A 13,572-nucleotide genomic window follows, 5' to 3' on the forward strand; every position below is an offset into this window, starting at 1 on the left:
TTTTGCTTGGTTAAAGTCAACATGAATTAAAAACTGACCCTAATACTTTCTTAAAGGGATAGTTCACCTAAAAATGAAGATTCTGTCATCAATTACTCACCCCTTATGAGTTTCTGTCTTCTGCTGAACACAAAAGAAGATATTTTGAGGAAAACAGTTGATGGGAGCCCATTGACTTCAATAGTATTTTTTTTCCTACTATGGAAGTCAACGGGGCCCATCAACTGTTTGGTTACCCATATTCTTCAAAACATCTTCTTTTGTGTTCAGCAGAAGATCATTCATACAGGTTTGGAAGAACGTGCGGGTGAGTAATTGATGACAGAATAAAAATGTTTTGATGAATTATCCCTTTAATAAGTGTCTCTTGTCTTATTCCTCACGATTCATAAGTGTTTGTAATTAAGAAGAACTTAAAGGGTTTAATGAATTTGATTTATTGCTTTTGTTCCTCTTTTGTAAGCTTCTGCTAACTGCATGAATGTAAATGTAATGGTTATTTCACCCAAAAATGAAAGCTCTGTCATCATTTGCTCACTATGTCGTTCCAAACCTTCAAAACACAAATGAAGATCCATGAAAGTCCAATCAACCAAGATTTCCATGCTTCAAAAAGTCTGCTGCCATCATGTGAGTTGTAAAGCATCATTGAATGTTTGTTGTTTTATAGGCTGAGAAGGTGGACGCTGCTCTTCACGGGCTTCTGATGAAGCTGGAGCCTCAAAGGCAGCATTTAGCCTGTCTGGGCACCTGGATCCTCTATCACAACCTGCGAATCATGATCCAGTACCTGCTCAGCGGCTTTGAGCTGGAGCTCTACAGCATGCACGAGTATTATTACATCTACTGGTACGACAGCTAAACAAACATGCTTTTAATGTTATAGATGGATCAGAATGCACAAGCACAAAACAGAACATACTATTGTTGTTGTTGTTGTTGTTTTTATCAATATCGATTGTTGATTGTTAATATCGATGTTGAATTATTTCTACCTATTTTAAAATTTAGATCATCATCTATCCCTAATTTAAAGGGATAGCGACCAATGACCACTTATGCCGAAGATTTAATAGAATATTAAAAAGTGCCCCTATTATGCTTTTTCGCTTATTACCTTTCACTTGTTATATAGCTCACTGATTCTTGAGATAAGAGACAAAAGCCCTATTTATGTTAAAAAGTAAGAATGTCAAAGCAAAAAAAATACTTTATTACATTTATTACATGAAAAAGTTACATCTAAGGGAAATTTGTATACTCAGGACATTCATTGTTTATTTTTTTTTATAATTTCTTTAATATTAATTTTAAAACCACTCACTATACTTGGAAACACATATAATCTAACCTGTCCTCAGCATGAGATCACAATGTAAAACTGCCAAACAAAGTGTTTAAAAATGAAACAAATAAAAAAATATACAGTTACATTAAAAGTCAGAGATCTTTAAGATATCAAACAATACAACAAGTAAATATTGAATTATATTTTCCATTAAAAAATAGCTATAAAAGTTGTGTCCTCACTTTGCGTCACTTTGATTTTTTTATAATTCTGAATAAATCAGGCAGTGTCATGGGCAGCTTTAACTCTGAGGAGCACTTACTATTTCCTGCTCATTGTGGATCTCACAGTAGGACACATAGTCCTGGAAGTTATCGATTTTACAAAAATAATAATAATTTTAAACAAACAATATCGATTTATCCCAAAACTATTTACAGAAACTCCGTCATCGCAGTGTAATAGTTTCTGTAAATAGTTTTGGGATAACTCTTGCCATTTTTATATGTTTATTAAGGCAGCTACAACTGAGGAAAAAACTAAATTGCTCCACTGTACAACATGGTTACAACTCTGTCAGACGTCAACTCCATCAGGTTTTTATCAATGATGTTTGACAAGTGCTCTCAAAAAAACTATAATGTTATTTAATATGTTTTTTTTTCATATGGGGAATTCTTCTAATGCTATTTCATGATTCTATTTAAATATACTGTATATTTGGCCTCAGCTCAACCTTTGTCAACTCCGTTAGTATTTTACACCATCAGGTGAAGGTTTTTGTTAATTTTGAAAGAAATGTCTTATTCTTTATTTCAATTTATTGTGTAAAAATGTTAAAACATCAATGGAACTACATAATATTGTGTCTTAATTACCTCAGAACATTGGTGATATACGTTTAATATTAAAAGGAGGGAGGAGAATTAAGGAATTTAGAAACTGGGTTGTTCATAATAGTGTAAAAACAAACAAAAAGTAAACAGAATGTATTTTATGATTTAGATCCTTTGCTGAAAACCAATATTACAAAACTGAAGATTTTACACTGTTTTTGACTGGATTAAGTTAAATTAGCATGCTTTTTAGTGTGTCTGATGGAGTTAACACAAATTAAGTTATGGAGTGAATAAATATAACAAAAAATTTAAATAACATGGTTCATTATCTGAGACCTTTGTCTACAAAAATACCAATTTTTAATAATGTACTGTTAGTTTTTATTTTTTTTAAACATGTTTTGTCCCTTATCTCAAGAATCAGTGATCTGTTTGTGAATGTAAAAGGTCCGCTAAGATTTAAAGATCAAAGTGCATGATAAATAAGGAATAATTGGCGATCTCATCCCATGCCTTCACTGCTAATTCCAAAATCTAATTTTAGAGCTAGTAATGGAGACTTGAGCCATGGATAGCAGACTATGAGCCAGATTTCAGAGCCGAGCAGGCTCTCTGAAAGGAGGGGTTTAGAGAGACTAAATCCTTCATCGAACCACTTCAGACACTGTGAGAAAAGACGTGATGCTGCACTGTATATTATGAGCAAATTAAACTGTTTTTTGACCCTTTGTAGAACTCCAAAACAAAATTACGAACCTTTGAAATAGAATAATAGCTCTTAATAAAAACGTACTAAAATATAATGTTTAATAATCATAATATATCATGCTAAAAATGTTTGAATTAAATATGTTAATATTATTGTATATTTTATATATGTAAATATGTTAAATAATCAGCCACAGATTCAATATTGATGCATCCCTGAAACATTCCCTAAACGAAGTCCAAAGTGCTAGCATGTTAATGTGGGAATTAGGATTACACATGTGAAGAAGTTCAATCATAACAGAGGTCATTTGCATATAGGCTTAAAGTCAGAGTCAATGAACAAACAAAAATGAATGATATATCTTTCTCTCCATGTATGTTCAGGTATCTGTCGGAGTTCCTGTATGCGTGGCTCATGTCCACATTGAGTAGAGCGGACAGCTCTCAGATGGCAGAGGAGAGAATCCTGGAGGAGCAGCTGAAAGTACGAAGCAGCAAAAAGAGCAAGAAGAAGAAGAAAGGTTCTCACAGGACGACGTTCATTCAACAATTGCAGTTGCCATGTAGGATTGTGATGTTTGAATCTGACTCGCTCATTGTGTTTTCATTGTCTCCTCAGCTCGCCCTCTGAGTAAAGAGATCACCATGAGCCAAGCTTACCAGAACATGTGTGCTGGCATGTATAAGGTAATGCACACACACACACACACACACACACACACACACACACACACACACTGGAGAACACAAAACTGTCAACAAGGCATTTGCAACTTTTCTAGTGTAACATATATCAGAGTGACAGAGAATATTCAGATGGAAATAACAGAAATAAATCATGATCATCAGGATTTGATTGGTGGGTCAGAGAGTGCCCGATAAGTTCTTAAAAATGCACTCTTTGTACTCAGTGAGAAACTTTTGTACAATTTTCATGAAAAGTTGATGAAAAGATAACTTCTTGACTACAATTTGCATACACATGGAATACATGTGCCTGTACACATCTTAAATAAAAACAAAAAGTAAAATATTTTTCACTGGTCAAATCACCTTTATTTATATAGTGCTTTAGGCCACATCCACACGAAGCCAGAGCTTTCCCTATCCAATCTTTTTTTCCCCTCGTCTCAAGAAATATCCGCGTACACACAAAACCACTGAAACCGACTCAAAACGATGTAGTATACATGCCAGACCAGTATGTGGCGCTGTAATTCTGCTACAGAAATACACTAAAAACGGAGAAGAAGAGTTGTGACTAGAAGGGGTACAGCAATGGTAGGAAGTGAGGCAAAATCTCACGATAAAATAACAATAAATAAATTTGCTACTTATAAGATTGTGTTTTATTAAAGCATACACCTACACCAACCCTAAACCAATAATGCAAATACAGTAATTAAATGACGCAATATTGATGTGCGCATGCCCAGTGCCCGTAGTTGTATCCCTTCTAGTCTTTACCATGCAGGATGTGGTGTGATGACATCACTGTTTTACAAAATATACGGTTTCAGATTTATCCACTCTGGGACCCGGTTTAAAAAAAATATTGGTTTCAGATTCCCAAAACGCCGGATCCGTGTGGACGAAATGCTGATACGATACAAATGTTTTACGTATACAGCTAAACGCATCTCCCTGTGGACGGGGCCTTAGTTTCAAAGCAGCTTCACAGTAATCAACTGGAAAATAATGTTCAAACATCACTGCCTGGCCAAAAAAAAACACCTGAATTAGTAAGAGCCTTCCATTGGATAATTGCTGCAGTGATTAATATGTTTCAGCTGGAAACAAGTAATTTAACGCATGATGCAGTGAGTTGCTTCTCATTTCTTAAACAAACATGTCGGAAGGCACATCCTGTGGTCGTGGAAAAGATGTTAGTCTGTTTCAGAAGAGTCAAATCATTGGCCTGCATCAAGCAAAGAAGGATATTTCTTAAAATGCTAAGAGCGTATTGTAACCTCTATAATTAAGAGGTGGCAACGTTTACGTTTATTCTTATTGTAATGTAATATGCTTTGAGACATGAGGTAATTTACCGCCACCTCTCATGACGCTTTGCAGACTCTCTACTCTGGCTGTGCGTGTTTATGTGTTTTGGAGGAGGTGTGGTTTTGGAGAAAGAGAGAGCGCTCTGAAGGGAGGGTGGGATCTTATGCTTTCAAAGCTAGCTTGCTATCACTTGCCTCTGCGAAATTGCCTACTGTAACAAGGTTTCAAGTTCAGGGAAGGAGGAGGTGGGAACCGGTCAACGATCAACACATTTTAATATAAAAATAAACAAACAAAACAAAAGTAAAGCAGCAGCCCCTCAAGGACGACTGCAGTATATAAACATAATAAAACAAAACATAAAACACAACATAAATAGTCCAGACCTGCTCTTCTCTCGTCCTTCACTGTCGTCACTCCTCCGTGAGAAACTCGAGGCCGGTGTGGTGCGCAGGGGACGCCATTAGCATTCACTCGCTCCGTTCCCACAGCTCTCAGCCCCGGGCTGCTTGCCACCAGTGTTGGGAAGGTTACTTTGGAAATGTAACAGGTTAAAAATTACAAGTTACCCTATTTAAAATGTAACACGTAGTGTAACTATTTAAATTACTTTATTTTTATCACTCGCCAAGTCGCCATGGTGGTGGCAACTCTCAGACAGGTTGTAGTCTAAAGCTTTCAGCTGTAATGTGGATTGATGTAATTGGTAGACGTGGTGTGCTGAAGAGAGCCAATCAAAGGCATCAGAATAGCATTGCTTTACTAAACAGCCTTTAAATGGCACGATGCATCGTGCACATCAAAAACAGGCAAAGCAACAAATTAATATTATTCAACATATCCTAGCTTTTTACAGAAAATATTCAGATGTAACCCCCTTTGTAATCATAAACATTTTCATTAGTAACTGTAATTTAATTACACATTTTTTTCTCAGTAACTGTAACTGATTACAGTTACATTTATTTTGTAATTAAATTACAAAATCTAGTTAAATGTGACTAGTTACTCCTCAACAGTGCTTGCCACATTGCCCCATTGCCCCTCACAGGCTGGGGACCCTCAAGACGAGGTGAGAGAAAAGGAGACTTAAGGATAGGGAGAGACAGAGATGAGAGAGGTCACTGCCATCCAGTCCTCCTCCAGCTGGGTGAACTCCTCCGCAATGTCTGGCGGCTGGCCGATAGCCCTCAGTGGGCGGCCCTCTGACTTCTTCGCCGCCTGGTGGACCTAAACAAAACATAATAAACATATTCATCATGGAAGGGGTGGATTCAAGTCATTGTATGTGTGTGAATTAGATTTTTCGATGTATTTTTGAATAAACTAAGATCTGGACAAAAAAAATTGTGTCATTCCTTTAACCCTGGTACTGCCTGTCTTTATTTCTGCAGACCATGATAGCGTTGGATATGGACAGAAAGGTGCGCAAACCTCAGTTTGAGCTGGACAGCGAGCAGGTTCGCTACGAGCATCGATTCGCCCCTTTCAACAGTGTCGTCACACCGCCGCCAGTGCACTACATCCAGTTTAAGGTAGCACTGCTTTTACTCACTTCAAGATGATGTTTACTGCAACTATCCCATGCAAAGATTACAGTGTGTGTGTGAAAATGTAGGAAATGTCAGATCTGAAGAAGTACAATCCTCCTCCTCGCTCAGCGGATCTCTATATGGCAGCCAGTAAACATTTCCAGCAGGCCAAACTCATACTTGAAAACGTCACCAGCCCTGATGCAGAGGTACATTTCAAACAGTCCTTATATTTCTATGTGAGCCAGTCCAATCTTATTAACAGAAATATACCCTGTAGGAATTGGTATTTGGTTTTAAATTTCAATATATTTTATGTGATGCAAAGTTGAATTTTCAGCAGCATTACTTGTCTTCAGTGTCACATGGTCTTTCAGAATCTAATATGATGATTTGCTGCTCAAGAAACATTTAGTATTATTATCCATGTTGAAAACAGTTGCTTTTTTCAAGATTTTTTTAATGATTAGAAAGTGTAAAAGAGCAGCATTTATATTAAACAACAATGTAAAAGTATGTACTGTAATTTATGATCAGATTAATAGATCCTTGCTGAACAAAAGTTTAAATTTCTTTAAAAAAACTTGTACAGTACAGTAGTAGTAGTAGTGTGGGTGTGATGTGTGTGTGTGTGTGTGTGTGTGTGTATGTATATGTATGTATATGGTAGTGTATTTATATCACAGTATAGCTATTTCTGAAGGAAATTCACCCTACATAACATGGTAGTATTGCCTATTTTAAAATAATATATTGACTAATATTTTCTTTTTGATGGATGGAAACATATTCTTAACAAATGATTATATACAATGAATTGTGAATTCATATAGTGCTTACATTGGTAGTTATATATTGGGTAAAGAAGTGACATGCTGCTTCTTGTTGTAGGTTAACCGCATCCTTAAAGTGGCCAAACCCAATATTGTTGTAATGAAACTGCTGGCTGGAGGACACAAGAAGGAGACCAAGGTACGAAATGTTGATATGAATATTCTGGATTCAGTACTAGGGCTGGGCGATATGGCTGAAAACTGTATCCCGATATAAGTGTTTCATATCGGTCGATATCGATTATTATTGATATAAATTTATGACCTATTTAAAATAAGGACCAGGAGAAAAATATTTTACATTTAAACATTTCTATTTTAAACGTAACCTTCCTCTGATTATAATTCCCTCAGTTATAATGGCAGAAATGTCAACACAACCATGGAAAACACTCAAATAATTAAAATATAAACACAAGTCTAAAATCACAATGAACACTTAACAGTTATCTCTCAACGTTAAGGTGCAGTGCCTCCGTTATTTCTTTGTAACCTGTTAGCGTTTAGATGCTTTGTCATAAGGCACTAATGCAGAGTAACATTACCTCTCCATGTCGTTTCAAAGGCTGAATCCGAAATCGCCCCCTATACCCTTAAATAGGGTGCTATTTGAGGCGACGGCCATTTGTAGTGTCCGAAATTATAGTGGACGTTATTGAGTGCACTCATTCTATTCCACAATGCACTGCAATAACGAGTGTACAACTGATTTACACACAGCAGCTGTCCGAATTCGCTCACTTGTTCTCATTCACTCCTTCAAGTGAACTGTATTAGTGGACTAAAGTAGGGAATAGTTATTGAGGGTTTAGGGGGCGATTTCGGATTCAGCCAAAGTCAAGAATAGCACAACGGCGAGCGCGTCGAGTATAAACACGTCCCCAAACGAACGAGGCGCACGCTGTCAGCGGAGGCTCACACTGCGGAGCCAGACGAAAGTATAACAAGGCTGGTAAAGTTTGAGCTTACTTGTTTTCCTGTTTTATCAACTGTTTACTGAAGAATTAATCCAACATGAGACAACTATATGGCGCAACCAAACATGATACTGTTACATGATTGGCTGTTAGCCTGTCACACCAAACGTTGCTTGGTTACCAGAGAGCGAGTGCCTTTGTTCATGCAACCAAACTTGCTTCGCAACCTCTGGATTCTTCCGACAAAGAAAAACAAATATTGAACGTTTTATCGAACACATTTTTTATTGATATCGATTACGTGTCTATCGCGATACATATCGTTATCGTTTTATCGCCCAGCCCTATTCAGTTCAACTTGAGCTTTATGAACCTCTGTTACCAGGGACAAAACATTTTAACTCGCCTCCCAGTTTGTAAAAATAATATTGAAAGTTATGTCCAATATTTCAACTCCTGCCATGACCATGTAACTTATAATCAGAAGTTCATCTGCCTAGAGCCAAGAACTACATTTTCCCCTAGGGCCATTTTCCTGGTTGCATTCCTACCGCCAGTAGGAACTCGGAAATTATGTAATCTGTCATTTACGCCCTACTGCTTTGATTGTTGTGCTGGACTTTTATTTTGCCAGCGCTGAGTACACCAAAGCCTGAGCACATGGTGCTCCTATTCTCCATCTTGATTCATTTACGATCAGTTTATGAACAGTTAAAGCTGCTGTCCGTAACTTTTTTTGTGTTCAAGATGTACAAAAATTATATAATGAGAATGTACAACATGAATCCATTTTCCAAACCGTTTTTTTGTCTTACCCTGAATCATTATGGTACACTTATAATAAGTGTTTATATTGGGACTATTTCAAACCAGACTGGTAGGAACCGCTGCGGAGGAGCACAGTCCCTGCGTGACTCGCCATAGACATAAACAGAGAGAAGTAGCTCCGACTGCAAAGTTCTTCCACAATACATATGCAGTTCTGTTTATTAACTGCTAGAGCGCAAAAAGTTACGGACTGCAGCTTTAAAGAAAGAAAGTAAACAGTATACGAAAAAGTATTATAGCGTTGCCGCTAGCTAAGCAGAAATACAAAATCATGTTTCGCCTGGTCCTTCAAAGTCTTCTTAGCTTAAAGATTGACAAGTGCCTGGACTTTGGCGTCGGTCCATCTATCGCTTGTGGTGTAAATATATAAGCTGTAAACGTGTTTACATGGCTTTTTTTACAAATGGCGGGTGCCATTTTTCACATGCGTTCAGCCAATCAAAGTACACTTACGTCACTGATAGTTCATATCCGCTTGTTAAGTCTTATGTCACGTGTCACCGCTTCTGGGTCTAAACGCTCTACAAGATGCCCCAAGAAAACAACAAACGGTGCTAATATACACTCACAATGAATAATTATAATAAGTATAAGTACTGAATAATTATAATCCTAACCTTTATCTTTATCATACCGAAATCCCAGATGGCCAGACAGTGATTCAACTTTTATAAATCCTTAAAATATTTGTGTTTGGGATGTAGTAAGCATGGAGACTGTCACTGTACATTTTTAAATGCTTAGCTTAAACGGCTGTTGAGAATTGAGTATTCTCAAGTGAAACGAGGCTTGGACCCGAACACAGCATTCCTTATGTCATGACTTAACTAGTGGATTGTGCTGGGTTACACCCATAGACTGTAAAATAAATATGGACGTAGTGTCCGTGACGTCACCCACAGGATTCTGAAGAGCAGTTTTGAAGTGTAAAGTAGGGTCGAGCTGGCCGTTGCCATCTTGGCAGCACATCACCGTGCGTCACATCCGGATAACTGAAAATGGGCAAAGAGGTGGGATGTGGGTGGAGCTGAGGTGACGTGATGACTAACAGACAGCAGACAAACAACAATCCACCTGTCACTCAAAGTAGCCACACTTGAAGGTCATGAAGGGCAAAATTAGCTATATAGACCAAAACCACAATTTGTACCAGGCTGTAAATGTGTTTTAACTGCTGTAAAGTTGGGCATTTTAACATGGGGCTCAATGAGATTCTGCTTCCTTCTGGAGCCTGTCCCTAGTGGCCAGTCGACGAATTGCAGTTTAAGTCACTTCCGTATTGGCTTCAAGAGAAACTGGGGGAGGTTGCTGCTTGGTTAGACCCTGAAGTAGGTGCTAATTTAGTTCCCTCGAAAGGCGTTCCCATAACTCAAATCGTCCCTAGTTCCTGTGGTGCGAACACGTTGTGGTGCGAAAAGCGGGTTATTTACGCCAATAGAAAATATGAAAACTTTCCTCTGTTGTCCCACAGCTGAAATGATAATTTAGACAATTATTATTTTACAATTCAAATAGAACACTTAGTTTATGGGTTTTTTCAGACCCGAAGATCGTTTGCTTTTTCCAATAAAAGGGATTACAATTGTAACAATGTTGCAAATTTCTTCTTGGTTCGGTTTGGTTCACTTTCACAAGGCAAGACAAACGTTTCTAAATGGACCAAAATTTGTTTACATTTTGTCCTCTCATTGGTCAGAGTGCACCTGTTCCGGGATTCTGCTCATAGACTACGTTCACACTGTCACTCTAAATCTGATTATTTGTGTATCTGATTGTAATCTGATCTAAATGATTACGTTTTCTCACACATTACGTCATTACACAACACTTATCAAAATAGTAGTCAACACAAGTTCACTAAGTTTGCAATGTTGTCTTACAATGATAATGTGTAGCTGCAGTGCTGAACTACTAATGAAGCAGCAACAGAAACAGAGGCTGACATGAGCGGCTTTATTCTGTGCTGCCGTCTCTGCCGCACTGTGAAAGAAGTGATGACACCTCATCACTGGACCACAGAGATGTCTCCAGCCTCTTCGCCGTACACATAGACCAAAACACAATGCAACCTTGTTTCTGCAACGATGCCTGATGTGTTTTATGTGGTGTGAGAAAGTGACATATAGGGAGAAAAGCTACACGAAATCCAATCAGAGCGATCGGAATAAAACTCGGAAAAAAATCGGATTTCATGTGAATTTTTGTTGCCATTTACACTTGCTAAATATGATCATATTCCAATCAGATATTCACAAAAATCAGATTTGGACTGCCAGTCTGAACAAGACTATAGTGGTCATGTTTGAGAATGGATAGACAGAAGCTAATTGTGACTTTCTTTGTTGCTGTCGCTATTTTATTTTTTTATCACTTTGAGCAGGAATCAAGACTTAATTTGGATAATAAAAGCGCACTTCATCTTTGCTCCAGCTTAATACACAATTAATTTTGAGAGATATACAACCACTTGCTGTTTTACACGCAACGTATACAATTGCCCATCAAACACTGTGATAACGCCTGGTTCATTGGTCTGTTGAGTTGGGTTGCTAAACGAACCTAAACAAACGTGACAGGTTCTGAAACAAGTGCTCTAAACGAGACATGTGGAAACGCAGTAAATGCTCCCATTTGTTTAAAACGTAAGTAAATTAGCTTAAAGCTGCAGTTTGTACGATCTCCTTACCGTAGCCCGATTTACAACGGTAAGCTTGTAATAATGTGTTATAATTTGAGTGGTACTGGTGGATTTCCGCAGGAAGTAGTATCGCATGTGAGGATGCTGCATTAACATGCTGCATTAACATTAACAAGTTGAGAACAAAGTGTAACAATAATAATAATTTGCACAGATTGATGTGATATGAGCCAAGCGATCGTTAGATTCAATCACTGTTGGTAGCGTGATTTATTGTAATGCTTTTTTTTTCTCAGTTGGTCAGAACAAAATTGAATTGGCAGACATGTTACTTACTTGTTCAGATGACATTTTGCAGAGAATATTCTTATTTTGGTCGTACATCCAAGATGTAGAATCTGTGATTCCGAAGTACAGTATCCACACCGGTGCGGTGAATGAATGACAGCCACACAAACTCCTCAAAACATTAGATTCATCCGTGCTGAGGAGCCGTGCCGATGCTCAATCCACGTAAAGATGATAATTCCACAAATAACTGCAATTGCAGGTTTCAAACAGAGATGGCTTTTTTATTAAACTGGAGATGAGTCAAAATTATGTCTTGTGGTAACAGACAGCAAGTCACAGATGCCGTTTATAGAGCCTAACTTCTATTCCTTCAAAAAAAAAAAAAAAAAAAAAAAACATTTTGCATTTGCTTAGATGAAATGTGATACTGTGAAATTCCTTGTGTTTCTTCTTTGTAGGCCCTTCCTGAATTTGACTTCTCGGCGCACAAATACTTCCCCATAGTCAAGATCATCTGAGATCAACCATGTTTCCAGGAGCTCGTCTCGTTTACATGAACTGTCATCACAGACGCAGAATAAGTTAATATTCATAACTGTAATGGTATAGTTAATACACATGGACTCACAGTGGTTTAGTTTGTTCTCAAATCATGTTTTTTTGTTTGGTTGATAATATTGTATTAAATTTGAGAAAAAAAAACTTTCTGGCATATTTTGTTTTTAAGTGTTTTCAGAACTCTGTGCACTCAGACCCGAAGATCGCACTCAGTGTCTGAATTCACTCACTTCTTCAAGTGGTCTATATTAGTGTAGTAATGTAGGGAATAGTGAATGAAGTGAATAAGGTATAGGCAATTTCAAACACAGCCACTGACTTATATTTTAAGGGCCATTCCACCGAATGAGTGCCATTTGCGTGTTTTAACTCTAAAAAACTTTATTTTAACACTACATATTTACCTATTCAAAATGTGTATTGGTCAATCTCAGGTAACTATTTCATTTTTTACAAGGTTTCTAAGCAGAAGATGGATGCGTGTTTTTTTTTTCAAACCTGTTACCCAAACTGTGTTGAAGGGATACACTATCTGCTAGTAGTAATTCAGAGTGAGGGAGGTGGAATGAGAAAAAAGGAGAGAGAGAAGAGAGAGGGAATGAAAGACAGAAAGGGAGAGGGAGCATCCTTTGCAGCATGCCATTGGAGGGTGTTTTTTGGCACCTGCATAGTATGGGTTCTCTCCATTTCTTCAAAAGATAATAAAGACAAAGTTTAAGTCGTGGATTAAGTGGACTGGCTCCTTGTAATTCACAATCTAAAACTAATACTAATCACTATTTTGTGTCATTTTTCACTGTCAATAATTTAACTGTATGTAATTTACATGTTTAGACTAGTGCTGGGCAATGGATTAATTGTGATTAATCGCACCCAAAATAAAAGTGTGTGTTTACATATTATATATGTGTGTACTGTGTATAATAATTATGTATATATAAATACACACTCCTTCATGTATATATTTAAGAAATATTTCCATGTATATACTGTATGTATGTATATATATATATATATATATATATATTATATAATTTTTAAATAGATACATCTATGTGCGTGTTTTTGTATATAAACAATAATTATACACGGTACACACTTCTATATTATATAAACAAACAAACTTATTTTGCATG

At 37.2% G+C, this 13,572-nt stretch overlaps 1 protein-coding gene across 7 annotated transcripts in view; it reads left to right on the forward strand.

The window, feature by feature from the left end:
* naa35 (N-alpha-acetyltransferase 35, NatC auxiliary subunit) overlaps positions 1-13,337 on the forward strand; it is a 40,773-nt gene extending 27,436 nt beyond the window's left edge. For all 7 annotated transcript variants that reach the window (XM_079827725.1, XM_079827728.1, XM_079827727.1 and 4 more), the window contains 7 exons: positions 671-849; positions 3,223-3,359; positions 3,458-3,525; positions 6,234-6,374; positions 6,458-6,580; positions 7,263-7,343; positions 12,337-13,337. In XM_079827725.1, the coding sequence (XP_079683851.1) occupies positions 671-849; positions 3,223-3,359; positions 3,458-3,525; positions 6,234-6,374; positions 6,458-6,580; positions 7,263-7,343; positions 12,337-12,396 (789 nt within the window). In that variant the 3' untranslated portion in view covers positions 12,397-13,337. The remainder of the gene's footprint in view (positions 1-670; positions 850-3,222; positions 3,360-3,457; positions 3,526-6,233; positions 6,375-6,457; positions 6,581-7,262; positions 7,344-12,336) is intronic.
* Positions 13,338-13,572: the final 235 nt, after the last annotated feature.

The sequence above is a fragment of the Gobio gobio genome (assembly GCF_949357685.1).
Source record: "Gobio gobio genome assembly, chromosome: 10".
Classification (NCBI taxonomy): Eukaryota; Metazoa; Chordata; class Actinopteri; order Cypriniformes; family Gobionidae; genus Gobio; species Gobio gobio.